Source organism: Penicillium atrosanguineum, assembly GCF_028827265.1.
Source record: "Penicillium atrosanguineum strain IBT 20685 chromosome Unknown utg000004l_segment0_segment0, whole genome shotgun sequence".
NCBI lineage: Eukaryota > Fungi > Ascomycota > Eurotiomycetes > Eurotiales > Aspergillaceae > Penicillium > Penicillium atrosanguineum.
Window position 1 is genome coordinate 1,822,994 of NW_026623136.1, and position 14,750 is coordinate 1,837,743.

The 14,750-nt window shown below is 50.0% G+C and overlaps 5 protein-coding genes across 5 annotated transcripts; 2 read left to right on the top strand and 3 right to left on the bottom strand.

Moving 5' to 3' along the window:
* Positions 1-14: 14 nt before the first annotated feature.
* On the bottom strand, positions 15-1,449 carry N7443_006017 (uncharacterized protein; the record flags this gene model as incomplete). Its single annotated transcript, XM_056886073.1, has 3 exons — positions 15-876; positions 925-1,181; positions 1,240-1,449. 3 exons carry the CDS (start codon positions 1,447-1,449, stop codon positions 15-17), a joined length of 1,329 nt encoding a protein of 442 aa, XP_056741521.1.
* A 2,510-nt stretch (positions 1,450-3,959) lies between these two features.
* Positions 3,960-6,533, bottom strand: hxB (putative molybdenum cofactor sulfurase protein (HxB); the record flags this gene model as incomplete). Its single annotated transcript, XM_056886074.1, has 2 exons — positions 3,960-6,373; positions 6,431-6,533. The coding sequence occupies 2 exons, from the start codon at positions 6,531-6,533 to the stop codon at positions 3,960-3,962; spliced, it is 2,517 nt and encodes an 838-aa protein (XP_056741522.1).
* A 1,922-nt stretch (positions 6,534-8,455) lies between these two features.
* N7443_006019 (mitochondrial 54S ribosomal protein mL59) lies at positions 8,456-9,102 on the bottom strand (the record flags this gene model as incomplete). Its single annotated transcript, XM_056886075.1, has 2 exons — positions 8,456-8,497; positions 8,551-9,102. 2 exons carry the CDS (start codon positions 9,100-9,102, stop codon positions 8,456-8,458), a joined length of 594 nt encoding a protein of 197 aa, XP_056741523.1.
* Positions 9,103-9,355: 253 nt separating this feature from the next.
* N7443_006020 (putative mRNA splicing protein (Prp39)) lies at positions 9,356-11,711 on the top strand (the record flags this gene model as incomplete). Its single annotated transcript, XM_056886076.1, has 4 exons — positions 9,356-9,424; positions 9,490-9,705; positions 9,779-9,882; positions 10,346-11,711. 4 exons carry the CDS (start codon positions 9,356-9,358, stop codon positions 11,709-11,711), a joined length of 1,755 nt encoding a protein of 584 aa, XP_056741524.1.
* Positions 11,712-12,502: 791 nt separating this feature from the next.
* On the top strand, positions 12,503-14,366 carry N7443_006021 (uncharacterized protein; the record flags this gene model as incomplete). The annotated part of the gene is given in 3 exon segments (XM_056886077.1): positions 12,503-13,313; positions 13,325-13,750; positions 13,792-14,366. 3 exon segments carry the CDS (start codon positions 12,503-12,505, stop codon positions 14,364-14,366), a joined length of 1,812 nt encoding a protein of 603 aa, XP_056741525.1.
* Between the last annotated feature and the right edge of the window lie 384 nt (positions 14,367-14,750).

A 14,750-nucleotide genomic window follows, 5' to 3' on the forward strand; every position in this document is an offset into this window, starting at 1 on the left:
ATGTAAGGTAGCAACTAGTAAGCAGCATAGATCAAAGCCAATTGGTCCATCTCGTCGCCATCCTGTCCCATGAAGCCAACAACAGCGTAGCCATCATCGGCAGTGAAAGTCAAACAGTCGTCGGTAGAAGTTCCCGCCTCAAGCGTGTTTCCAGAGCTGGTGGTGGCCTTGATGTAGAAGTTTCTGGTCTCGCTGTTGTATTTTCCGGTGCACAGCTCGGTCTCGATCCAGTACTCATCAGTTCCAAGGGTAAGGGAAACCGCGGTACCGCCGGTTCCACCGTGGCTGAAGGTGGTACCATCAGTGAGCTCGATGGCAACAGAGTCTAGTCGGCTGCCGCCCATGAAAGTGAGGACAGAAGCGGTAGGAGAAGAGGGCATATCAGGCAGATCGTTGAACCAATCTCCGTGGGGTCCACCAGAGAATTCACTCTGTCGGAGCGATTGGGACATCGACCAGGAAAAGTCGATCAAGACGGGGTTGTGGTCAGAAAGAACGTCGCCCAAGTAGTCCGAGTCCGTGTTCAAGAATTTTTCACCATCGTAGACGAAGCCGCTGGCATCGAGAGTGACGATGTCTGAGCCACGGTACAGGACTTTGTCCACGGTCTCGCACGTCTCGATCGTTGAAGGGTTGTCGCATAAGAGAGCATCTGCTCCCGCGGTAGGATAGACACCACCCTTCTCCAGTTGCACCCAAGCATCGGTCAAGTCGTTCTGGGACTTAAAAACGCGAATGCCAGTGTCGGCGGAGCGGGTGTAGCGGCTGTTGGTGTCGCCCATAATCAGGACAGCGTTTCCAATGGACCAAATGTCAATGTAATCAGCAACCTGTTGCAAGTTGGCATTGCGGGCAGTCTCATCGCCATCCTCGGTGCTATCACGAACTATCAGCAAAATTCTTACTCTCATGGAATTTACTTACCCAGCATCTGCGTGAAGGTTATAAACATCAATATAGACTCCAGTCGACGGGTTCCAACGCATAAAAGTGAATCCTTTGGGAGTAAGACAATCATCTTCCGACGCGTCGGAGCACGTATCCCACTTGGTGCGGCTGAAGTCAACCCAGTCGTAGTTGGAAACCGTATTCAAACCACTTCCGATGCCTGCGCCACCCGAAGTCGCAGTTCGGTAGGCGTGGTCATCAGTGCTGTACACGTAAGCGTGGTAGTTGAAGTCCTGGATCCATTAGCTCAAAGTGTTTGAGAAATCTGTAATCTTTCGCGTGGTCGCTCACCTCCTGCATATTGATGATATCATAGCCGTACTTTGCGAAATATGTGCCGATCTCTTCAGCATTCTCCGTTTTCGTTCCATTGACATCATTGGAGTTGAGGATTGCTGGAAGGCCTGCGACGTTGAAGCTCAGTGCGGTAAAGCTACCGCTGGTTGCTGCCGCGTGGGCGGAAGCCAAGAGAGAGGCGCCAATTATCAACTCGTTCTTCATTTTGAGAGTTTCTTAGTCTCGATGTCGGATTGTTCTGCTTAGGTTGTGTGTTTTTGACAGCCCACGGGAAAACAAGATCCTCTTAAATAAACAAAATCTGGATTGACATGAACATGGTCTACTTACAGATGAATTCATCTAGATGAGATCCTGCATGATCTTACCTCGACGCGAAGTTAGCTTGCAGACCGTCGGACACTATAAACGCCATGCATTAACTGCCTCTTTGGAAAGTGTCAAACGTGGGTTCCCCCTGAAGTTATGATTGGGGGACTGATTTGAATACTAAATGGCCTTGATCCTATGTAGTTCTTCCGGTAGTTCTTCGGCAAGCTCATTCATGGATAATGCTCGCGTAGTCTCACGACCGCGTGGTAGTTCATATCGATGACGTTCCACGTGTTGAAACTCCGCAGCGTTGATGGAATTGTTGCAGATACTAAAGCGCCTTGGCACTCGGTATCACGGCACCTATACAGCCAAATCTCCGTGCCGGACACGGTGCCAAGCTTAGTTTTCGGCTAATGCTAGTAGTTATTTATTAGCCTCGCTTGGAGCAGAGGTTTTTGATTCGCTTTGCTTGCAGAACGTTTACTCGTAGTTTACTTATTAGGTTCGTCAGCCATTAACAATAAGCCTTTCGAGTATGGCAAAGCCAGCCCCCGAAACCCACTTCCGGGTATATCAGGCTACGCGAGCAGGCTGTTGTCTACCCGGATTACTGCCCCGGGCCTCGTGGAAGGCTGGGCCAGTTTAAGGGTGAATAGGGCGAGACGGGTCCATACTCAAGGCTACATGAGCCAAAATCCCCCTTTCGGCCCAAAAATATGATCTACTTTCCAAAAGCGTTAAATTCCATCCCCGCCCTTGTGCATCTGATATACCTCACGGGAAATCTGCTTCGAAAGAAAAGGAAAATGGGATAGGTTGAAGTGTTTAGAACATGAAAGGAAAAAGTCAAAAGCTAGCACTGATCCTCCAGTCAAGATCGGTTGGCCACGTGCGGAAGAAATCATGGTCGGATCGCGTTCAATGCTTCTTCATGATGGCAGAGAGTAATCTCACAGTGTTTGGGTTGTCTTTCGACACAGCTAAATCCAAAGCCGAGCGTCCATCATCGTCGGGTATATTGCCCAATCAATTGCAGGCCAAATTCCGCAGCTCAGGCACCTGGTGGAGATGGTTTCTTTCAGCTGCATGATGCAATGGCGTCCGTCCTTTCTCCATGAGTAGCTGCTGCTCTTCGGCTTCCGTGGTCCAGCCCGACGACTGCGACTACCTTTTATCCAAGTAGACCGGAATCTTCGCTCGTTTTCTCTTCATGTTGGCAAGATTGTAGAAAGGCAGTGGCAGTTGGGAGATTTTCCTGTTCATACGCCAAGTCGAATGGTTTTTTGCCATGCATATCTCGGGCAAACATGTCGGCAAAGTTCCAAGTAAGTAGGCAGCGTGTCATGTATAGGGCCTTTTGCATCTCAATGATAAGAGTGTCATCTCCAAGAATGAATTTCTTGCTTGCAATGCATCTCTCTAATTTCTCCAAAATGAAGGCCTGGATTTCAGACTTGTTGTCCGGGATTGAGGTTACTGTCACCCATTCTGGGTGACCTCGGGTTATACCTGATGCGAAATCCCCGTCTTGCCGAATTCCAATTTTCTCAGATGTAGAGAATCCCGCTGGTTTTTCAGGAAGAAGGCTTGACCTTCGGTCGTATTGTCCGGGATTGAGACAAGCGAGGTGATTTTAACACATGTACGCGGTTGTTGAATCATATTGAGTGAACTAATCGCGTCTTGTCGTATTGAAGTGCAAACCCAATTCTATACTACTCCTCAGATTGAAGGTTATGAAGGAACTACCCCAAATTTTTGAGCTGCCTGCAGGAAACTCACAAACCTAGCTCCAGGACAGCGGCCGCCTTTTCCAACAGCCCGATCGATCTCAGCAGTGAAGGACAAGACATCTTGAGTACCTGGCGGTGACTGAAATGTTCTAGCTTTATGACTCGGAAAAACTGCTTTTTGCTCTCCGGAAAGATTGGCTTCAAACTCCAAGACTGTCTGCGCCAGGCGGATCTCGGGTTTCAGGCGCGAGGCGGATCTTAAAGCCGGAGACATGATTTATCTTACCGCCAATATTGCGAGCTGGATCTATGGAACGTCTGCAGTCGGTTCAGGAGAGAGCAAGAAGAAACATGTGGAATGAAATCATGGTTGTTTTGAAGGGGCTGTGAGGCTGAGCTTGAAGAGGTGCATGCCATCTGGCGCCTAAGCGGGATCTACGACTTGCTTATGCAACATCGATTGGATGATAGAGCTGGCACCGTTGCTGACTCTCCAGATCCTTATAATATTTAACCCGAAAATATGTCTTATTTGACGCTAGACTATATACTGAATAAAGATGTCGCCGTACGAATTAATCCCAGGAAAGAGATTCAGGCGGCCGAGATACGCACAGACCAAGGTACGCTTACCGATATGAACAATAGCAGAAGAGACCAACATGATCAGTCATTGTGATACGTGGGTGTCACCACGTCACCAACCATGACTGTCCGGCGGTCTGGTTGCAAGTCAAAGCTCTCCATCTCCTCCTGCGAGAGCGCCGCGTAGCTACCAAAGGAAACTTTGCCGTCGATGTTCCTAGTCTTCGCGAGCGTGGAGAACGGCTCGTTGCGTCGGAGACCGGTAAATTGGTCGATGCAAACCATCTGACAGCGTTGACATGCGTCTAGGATGTCAATGCGAAGCTGATCTGGTCCGATACGAAGATCCGACCAGTGATCTTCAGCATATGGTTGTTCTGCATCTCCGAGTTGAGTCAGTCGCTCAGCGACAACGATGTTGCCTCGGAAGACGTCTGCAGCAACGGCCTTGCTGCCACCTGTACCATGCTTTGTGTTGGCCTTGATGGTCTCATTGAGTCGGTTCACCGACGAGCGCGAAACTACTAGAATAGGCATCTCGTTGGCGAGAAGCAGGGGGGTTTGACCAATCTCCCGGACCGGTGGTGGTAAATCTGGTGGGAAGGAGCCTGGCATGATGAACTTGCGGAATTTGCTCTTCCAGTTACCTGACAGACGAGGTGGTCGTGAGAATCTGTTGGCGGTTTGTGCTGGGAAGCGTGCAAGTGTACAAGGAACACCGAGGAAATCGGAGAAGAACGTAGACACTACAGGTGACGCGTATGCGTGCAGAGAGATCTGGTCACCGCATACAGTGGACTTCTTCGTAGAGTTCGAACACAAGGAAGTCGAAATGAGACTTGTATCTTCCCAGCCAAGTGATATCTCAAGACTCACTTGATCAGTCATGATGCCACACGTGATCCGCAAGACGCCGCGATCAAGGTCAACAGACGGGTGGATGAGAGCCATGCGAGGGTAGCGTTTCTGGTTCAAAGCAGCACCTGTGCCTTGGTGGATGAGACACCATTCGCGGTCCCATGCCAATCCTTCGCGTTTGATCTCCCAGCGTTTTCCCTCGGGGATCTTGAAGGCGCCGCAACTCTTGATCGGGAACACCGAGAGGCTTTCAATGTAGAAATGTCGTCCAACAACTTCGTTCTCTTCCAGCGGTGGATTTAATGCGACAACTGGAGGGGATTTCTCAACGTAGAACTCTTCGATGAAGTCGACCACGGAATCGATATCTTTCATGTTGGTCATTGCGCCAAGACTGACTCGCAGAATACCAGTCGGCCGACCACCAAGGATATCATGATCATCACCGCAACGTAACCCTGTGGAATAGTGGCGACGTAGCTCAGGGCCAGTCCATCCAAGAGATGATGCTGTTCCGCCGGGGTTACAAACAGACCCTGTTCGTAGTTGAATATTCTGGACCGTAGCAAGCTTCTCCACTTCTGTTTTCGGAATCCAATCTCCTATGCTGTTCTGTAGGTTGAAAGCAATAATTGGACCCTGTGACTGAGTACATCCATACACAGATTTTGATGACTGGTAGATCTGACACACTTTCCTCTCGTTCCAATGACGCAAAACGGAGATTCGGTCAAAAAGACATTTGGCTAGGTAGGCGGTATGTACGGAAATATTTGCCATCGAGCCGTAAATACGATTATGCGAATCAAGGGCTGCATCAAGAGCAATAATGTTGTGGAATGGAAGGGTGCCGTCTTCGAGGCGTTCATGGATAGAGGTTTCCTTTTTCGCGTGCCACTGCGCTCCGTGAGCAAGGACCATGTCAACGGTGCCACCACCGAAAAAACGGCGCCTTTCAAAGACACGAGCCGCACTTTTTTTGACAATCAAGGCGCCCAAGTCGGGAAATCCAAAGATCTTATAAAAGCTGAGGGCAGTGAAATCCGGGGCTGATTCAACAGAACTCAGGTCCAAGGGTGCTGTTGAAACAAGCGAGGCTGCATCAAGCAGAGTAAAAACATTGCCTCCATTATCAGTCGCAACCGAACGGATCTGCTCGCACCATCTGAGTGGAAGGCGACGACCGTTCATGTTGGACTGCGCCGGGAAAGCAAAAAGTCGCGGGGCCTTGGTCTGGTTCATGGCCAGCTGGGAGATCCAAGCATCCACTTCGGTATCATTTTGGAAGCATTGATGCCCCAGATCGGCCAACTCTCGCACACCGACGATACTAGTGTGCGAGTCGATGTGATAGCCATACCAGAAGCCACGATGGTCGGAGTCCCGGAGAGAATCCGCAACAAGCTTGATAGCTGCAGTTGCATTTGCCACGAAGACCAAGTCAAACTGGTCTGGGTCTGCATTGAAGAAGCGTAGGACTCGTAGCCTAATGTCATCTGTCCGCTGAGTGGAGAGCTGCGAGGACAGAGACATCGAGTGTGGGTTTCCATACAGATTGGATATCATGTGCCGCGAGAAATCTTCGATCATAGATTTGGCATATGGGGTTGTCCCCGCATGGTCGAGATATGTTGTCTCTGCCCGAGGAGCCATGGTCAGCTAAGATCCCAAGCACTTCATTTAGGGGCCAATACCGTTCATCAAAGGATATTCCTTTTCGCGTATCGTATCCACATCTGCAGAGTATCCCTGGCTGTATTCAGCCCGGGGATTCTCTGCATTGCCGATCTCCGCCATGTTTGAAGGGGTGGCTTGGGTGCAGGTCAATGGGAGCAGAGCCTCGCAGATGAGAGTCCCTGTTAGTGTAACCGGTTCAATGCTGAATTAGTCGATCTCAAGCAGCACATTCACTTTGCTGCAAAAGCCCCCAGTACTTATAGTCACAACGTGTCCGCGTAAGTATTGAAGTATTGGGATCTAACAAAGGCCACCAGTCAGTCCCACATTTAACGCGAAGATCGAAAGCAAGCATCGACAAAGCAATCCCGAACAAGTATGTAGTTACAACACGAAACAATATTAAATGGGTTCGGAGGGATGAGGGGGGAGTACAGCAGATAAGGCGGATAACTATAATGCGTCGGAGCTTACCGAACAAGGGCCGTCAACCGGATGGAGTTTCCTTTAAAGTCCACTTCCAGGCAAGTAAATGATTGTTGTTGAAAGTCTGAAGATTGTGTCCAGCTGGAATCTCCATTGCTCTTTATAGATTGTGCTCCAGGCGACGACGGATGTGAAATCAAGATCCCCCGTCGCAATTCAGTGGCAATATCTCGATCGGAGTCATCATGTGACATAGCCTCCCAAAACGCTGGCACCCACGCAGATCCAGATGTGCACACGCCCAGGGTCTGGCTCGACCAGGAATGTCCAAGCCCCTCTGCGACGCGTGTGGTTCGTTGAGCTGACTGGGGCCGGTCGAGTGCGGACGAGTTCACGGTACTCGGCCACTCACGAGAGGGGTTGATAGCCGAACCTGCGGTAGGAATAAGCAAAACCCTGTCAATAGTCGCAACATACTAGAAATTACGCGCCCAACCAGGATTGAAGGATCGTGTGAATCTGCCAATATCACCTTATATCACACAGCTGGTTCATCAGATGAGCCTCAAGCGTAAAAATAGTTAAGCCGACCTGCAGGAGATCGGCGGAGCCTACCTGCCTCAGGGCTCCTCATATTTGAGTTCGGTCCCCCCCGTCAGCTTACCCATCTCATGTCAGTATGGATTTGCTTAAAATAACATCATGGTCCGTTTGGGGGCAATTTACCTGGAAGCCACGGCCTCTCGCTGAATCTGTTACCAAGAGAGAAGTAAGACGATTGGAATAGGTCCTCTCGCAGATCAAAAAAATCAATAATGATGCAGGGATTAGAGCAAGCTGAGAAATTGACTAGAAATTGGCTAGCTTGTTTATGACCATGGATTGTCCCAATTGTCTCAATTGTCTCACTTGTAGATCTATAGACGAGCTAAAGGCGATCTAAAGGAATGCTTCGTTCTCATACGCTCGTCAGTATTTCGGCGACCTGCCTTTGAGCTAACTTGACAGCTAGCACAATACCATTGTCAATAGTCTATTGCCACTCTTTACACTAAGATCTTACCAGTCACAAAGATACATCTTAGCGATAGTAACACCTGGGTAGATTCGACTAGATCTTCTGGGCCTTGTGACATCAGATCCTACACTAAATTTCAAGCACGAGGTCCATGTTCCCGGCGATTACATCGTGCATGGTCCCCGCGGGTTTTCATCTCTATCGACTTGATGTTAGGCCGGCTCCAGAGTGTATCCATTCGCAACATGCGATTGTTAATCTGTACTTCAGCCCATGCCTTTGGCGCACGGGCCTAGTGTTTAGAGAAACTGCATCAAAATTCTTGGTTGTATTCACACGATGACAAGATGGCCTGACCAAGGTGTCTCGGAGATCTTCGGGCTCCGCGCCCACGCTTGTATAGTATTGTACAGATGATGTCAAAAGTAAACAGAGAAACTCCCTTCCCAAACCCCTGCAAATGATTCATACAAATGCTTCCACCGAGGGGATGCTGAATGAGCCGGTGGAGCGTTGGTGTCGAACGAAAAGCGACAAGCGTAGATCGAGTAGCAATGCGCATAAACTAGCGAAAACAGCCTCAGCTGAACCTCCCCGTTTACCGCTTGGGCCACTGTCTCCAGCCACGACCGTGACCTCTCTGTGACGCAAAGTTAGCTCCATTCTGCGGGCCATGACGCGCGAGGTACTCACCTGCTTCCACTGCCGAATCATCTCTGGCATATCCACCATAGCCTTGCGACGGTCCTCGAGGCGAGCCTCCATAGTGCGCTCCCACTTGTGACCCTTGACCTTCTGGCCGATACCGGTTCCCTTGATGCGCAAACCACGCTCTGCCAAGCGAGCAGCCTTGTACTCCGTGGACTTGATGCTGGGAGGGAGAAGAGGCTCGACATTGTACTTGATAGCCAGCTTCACTAGGTCAGCCTGCTGCCGCAGGCCATAACGCGGCCCAATCCACTTCTGCTTTCCGGCGTTGAAGATCTTCCGGGGCAGGAATGGGTTGCGAATCTTAGGGTCATTCTGAAGAAGAGCCCGCGCGGAGGACTCTTCCTTGTTCTCGCGGTGGGCACCCTTGGCATCACGATCGGGGGTGTAGGGCGAGGGAAGGGTTTGTTCGGGGGTGGTCTCCGGGGGGGTCGGACGCGACGCAACGATAGCGGAGTAGATTTGAGGCGGGTAGCGAGCAAAGAAGTTACGGAGACGAGTAGGCAACAAGCCCACTGATGTCGGACTGACAGACATGGTGACCGGAAGGGGGTGAATGACCGGATGTTTGTGTCGATAAAAGTTGAAGCGCTAAAACCGTACCGGCAGTATAGAAGTCACCGCCTTGGGACGGATTTCCCAAATCGTCCATTCGGCTTTTCAGTGTCGCTTTCAACATCACCTTGCCCCATTGTTACCAACACCGCGCCCTATTCATAGTCGCCGCTGTCTCTTACTCCCTTTGATACACAACCTCTCGTGCGCGCACATTTTAATAATACCTGCCACCATGGCGGACTACAACTATGGCGGTACCGACGAGGAGAATGGGGAGCTGAGAACACTTGAAGTTGAACTGGTATGTCTGGATCGCACGACTTGATATCGGTCAAAGATTTTTCGCTGACACTGGTTCTCTAACAGAGCGAAGATCCCGATAACTTCGAGACCTGGGAGAAGCTCGTGCGCGGCGCCGAGGCCCTCGAGGGCGGAATCAACCGCAACTCCAGTCCTCAAGCTATCACTACCGTGCGCAACGCCTACGATCGCTTCCTTGCCAAATTTCCCCTTTTATTCGGATATTGGAAGAAATATGCCGATCTAGAGTTCTCGATCACGGGCACCGAAGCCGCAGAAATGGTACGAACGTTATCTTCCACCGTGCGCGGCCGTGCGCATTTCCTTGCCAAAGTTACTAACACGTTCTTGATAGGTCTACGAAAGAGGCATTGCCAGCATCTCGCCTTCGGTCGATCTATGGACCAACTACTGTTCCTTCAAAGCTGAGACCTCTCACGACGCCGACATCATCCGAGAGTAAGTAGTACAACAACACTTTCCTTCCCTTTCCCTGTAACGTTTAGCAATGCCAGCTCGCGAAATCTCCTGTGGTGCCCATGGTATAATTGGACATCTGTTGGTCCAGCAGTTGCATTGATGATGGGTGAGAGACCATTACCTTCCCACCTGGACTCGAGTGGAGTTTACTTCTCACCCATGGCTCATTCAGGCTGCTTTCCTTACCTACCTGACCAAAGACATCATTTTTCCTTTATCATTCCCGGTCATTCCTAGGAAGGCCTCGTCCGGAGGCTTCCTTTGACCCTGCGCACGAAGCACCAGCTACCTTCCCCATGGCTTGCTCACTGTTTTTTGGACTGTCAGCCATGACAGAATCGACCGCTTATGTTTGCCACGTCATTTCTTCCCTCCCCTCTCACTTCCAATCCATCCTCTCCCTATTGAAGGCTCTTGTCATGCTGACGTGAATGTTGAACAGACTCTTTGAGCGAGGTGCCAGTTGTGTCGGCCTTGACTTCCTTGCCCACCCTTTCTGGGACAAGTACATTGAATTTGAAGAGCGCATTGAGGCTCAGGATAAGATTCTCGCTATCCTTGGTCGAATTATTCATATTCCGATGCATCAATATGCGCGGTACTTCGAACGTTATCGTCAGCTGGCCCAGGGTCGTCCTCTTGTTGAGTTGGCACCCGCCGAAATCATGGCACAATTCCGTGCCGAACTTGAGGCGGCTTCTCCGACCGTCCCACCGGGCGCGAAGGCCGAGGCCGAGATCGAGCGTGATCTTCGACTGCGCATCGATACCTACCATCTGGAGATTTTCTCCAAGACTCAAACGGAGACTACGAAGCGCTGGACATTTGAGTCCGAAATCAAGCGACCATACTTCCATGTCACCGAGTTGGATGAGAGCCAGTTGACGAACTGGAAGAAGTACCTTGACTTTGAGGAATCGGAAGGCGAATACGCTCGGATTCAATTCTTGTACGAGCGTTGCCTTGTCACATGTGCTCACTACGATGAGTTTTGGCTTCGCTATGCCCGATGGATGGCTGCTCAGGCAGGCAAGGAAGAAGAGGTTCGAATCATCTACCAGCGTGCCAGCTATCTCTTCGTGCCTATCGCCAACCCTACTATTCGCCTACACTATGCCTACTTTGAGGAAATGTCAGGGCGGACAGATGTGGCCAAAGATATTCACGGTGCCATCTTGTTTAGCTTGCCCAGTCACGTCGAGACCATCATTTCTTTGGCTAACCTGTCGCGCCGTCACGGCGGTCTTGAAGCAGCCATCGAGGTCTACAAGACTCAGTTAGATTCTCCTGAAGTTGAAATGGCCACCAAGGCCGCCCTTGTCGCCGAATGGGCCCGTCTCTTGTGGAAGATCAAGGGCGCCCCTGACGACGCTCGCAAGGTGTTCCAGGCCAACCAGCAGTACTACCTCGACAGCCGGCCATTCTGGACCAGCTATCTCATTTTCGAGATTGAGCAGCCTACCAGTGCTGACATTGAATCTACTCAGTATGACCGTATCAAGCAGATAATTTCTGATGTCCGCTCTAAGAGTACCCTCGTTCCCGATGTGGTCAAGGAGCTCGTGCAGATCTACATGGCATACCTTCTGGAGCGTGGCACAAAGGACGCTGCTAAGGAGTACATGACCCTGGACCGCGAGGTTCACGGTCCACCCTCAGTGTCTGCCTGGGCTGGATCGATCTCCATAATGCCCGCGGCGCCCATTGACGGGCAATCCGCAGCCGTCCCGGTGGTACAAGCTACTCCTGACCCGGCTGCCGCAGCGTATGCGTACTACCAACAAAGTAACGGCGTGTCTGCTATCTAGTTCCAGCCTCACTGATTCCAACAGCCAGAGGCTGCACGCTTCGTCATGTTTCCGTTATGAATATTCTCGTCCGACAGGTCCCCTACTGAGGGCCTTGCGTTTCTGGTTTACCTGGGTGGGTGCCTTTCTTCCGATGTAGCATCATGTTCGTGCCTATACAGGGCATTGCGTTTTCTCCTGCAGGTTTGTTAGCGTTTTCGATGCGTCCGGGTGCCCCTCTCTGCTGGGCACCGTTCGGTCTGCCCTTTCGTTTTATGCCGGCTCTCATTTTTGATCGGGGCATGGAGATCCAACAGGATCATTGTATTCTAGATGCCCTCTCCTTTCAAGCTTTTGAAGCATATTTTTCACAATGAACCTTTTCCACGTTTTTCGTACCATATTCTGATTTTTGATACGTGTCAGTCGTTTCAATAGACTACATCCAATCTCGATTTATGGACGATGCAAGTTACAATCAACTGTCACAAGGAACACTCCTGAGTAGTCCGAAGATATGTGCGTATATATTTCTGCCCAAGTACCGCATGCTCCAGGGCTTTCCTTTCATTTCTCGATTTATGCTAGACGAGCACCGGAGTAACAACAACAATTTACCGGCTTGGTGAGCGGATTTCATCTCGTCCGTGGATATCTCTTCGTCCGTGGACCAAAATGTTCCCCGCCTTGAATGTCAAAGCTACCCGATTCAATGATTTTAAACCCAGGAACGACATGACAAGGTATAAAAAGGACATCTCTGTGCAGCCGCTCAGTGCCTCGTGCAATTCAGAAAACGCCTATCCTGTGCAATGACTACCACCCAGAATATCAAGTCCCGGTTCCCCGACCTCAACTTTGTCAAGCCCTTGCCAGTCGAAAGACACCCGAGGTACAAACCGTTTAATGTCAAATTTGACCCACAACATTTACTCCTACCGAAAGGCCATGTTAAGGAGACGGGAAGAAAGCAAATGCTTGTCGATTCGGTTGTTGACCGCGATACACCAATCCCATTACGAGACGGGCTTCATGTGTACGCCGACATCTACCGGCCAGTCTCTTCAGATGAAACTCAAGTCCCTGTCGTGATCTGCTGGCGTCCGTACGGAAAGTCTAGTATCAGCCTCGATGGGATTTGGCACCGTTCGGGAGTCCCCAAGGACTGGACTTCCGGGTATGAGACGTTCGAAGGATTGGATCCCGCCGATTGGTGTAGACGGGGATACGCGATCGTGAATGTCGACGCTCGCGGTGCTCAGTTCTCGGAAGGAACGTTCTTCTTCTGGGGCGATCAAGAGGCCGAGGATATATATGACACTATCGACTTTTTATCGAAGCAGTCATGGTGCAACGGCTCCGTCTGCATGGGCGGGAATTCATACTTGGCAAAAGCCCAAGTCAGCTTCGCTTCGAGGCAATCCCACCCGGCCTTGAAAGCACTGGCTCCTTGGGAGGGATTTACCGATATATACCGTCAACTTCTTCGCCGTGGCGGCTTTGCAATGCAAAATACCTTCATGTCAAAGTACCAGTGGGGGGTCGCTGGGAATCATGAAGTTGAAGACATGGCGCAAATGGTGAAGACCCATGCTTTATTCGAGACGAATATTGGGCTGGGAAGTATGATGAAGTTGAGAAGATCAATGTCCCGATGTATCTTTTGGGGTCTTTCGCCGACCCTTTCCATGTCTACGGTTCCTTCGACACCTATCGCCGTGCAGGTTCAACAAAGAAATGGATGCGTGTTCATGCTAATTTCGAATGGTATGAGATGTGCGAGCGAAGCTCCAATGACGACCTGCAACGCTTCTTTGATCGCTATTCCAAGGGAATTATGAATGGCTGGGAACATGATACGCCTCCCTTGCGTTTGTCTCTTCACGGATGTGGATCTATTCCGAATATTATGGAAAGACCAGAAATCGGGTTTCCGTTTCTCCGACAAAGCTTGCAAACATACTATCTCGACGCTGTAACTAAATCACTACATGCATCTCCACGCGACAGAGGATCCTCTGCTTGTCACGATGGGCATGGTCTTGAGGCTTTCTACATCGGTAAGTGAGCAGAAGTATTTGGATAAATTGTTTATTTTGAGCTCAGAGATCTAACAAAAATTACCAGGATTTTGTTCTGAAGTTTGGTGAGTATACTGAGATCGCCGGCTATGCCAAAGCCCGCCTCTGGATGTCCTGCAAGCAAAAGGATGATATGGACGTTGTAGTCCAGCTCCGGAAGATTGATGGCTCCGCCAATCTTCTTGAGGGTGTCAACTTCCCCTGTCTGGTACCAGAAAGCGAAGTGCCACCGGCTGAAACATCTAAACTCTTTGGCCCTCAGGGATTTCTCCGAGCTTCCTCCTCTATCTCCCGTGACCAGGCACGTTCAAGCACGGATTGTCAGGAGATCTTCTATAGACATGATCGCGCGGAAAAGATTTCACCCGGAACTATTATTCCGTTGGAAATTACACTGTGGCCTATGGGAATGGTTTTCGCAGCCGGAGAAGGAATCTTGCTTCGCATTGGAGGCCACTTTTTGAGTGCACCTCCGGTCGTACTTATGAAACCCCAGGAATCCGACGATGAGAATGTGGGCCAGCATTACATACACACGGGAGGAAAGTATGACTCGTGTCTTGTACTTCCGGTTATTGCTGGAAGCAGGGCGTAAGCTGAAGGATGGCTCTCGAGCCTGCTAGGGGTAGACGTTTAACATCAACCAGTGATTGTTTATCTTTCATTAAGATCTGTCGTTGAATTTGACTTTTTTTTTTGAGCAAATATAATAACAAAAAACAAACATCACGGATCCTGCATTCATTTATTGTACTTTGGCTTGATCAAGTGAAAGACTGTCTCATAATGGAAATCGCTGGGTACCTGATCGATACAAGAATAGCGTCAGATCTATTTCTTTCTAGATAAGCTCGAATCTGATGATATCACAAAATCTCAGACAGTTGAGCAGCTTCTAACAGAAGACGTTAAGGTAGACCATGTTGATACTAGTGGATTATAAGTGTGGTTAATTGGGGCCGTACTAGTACATTCTTGG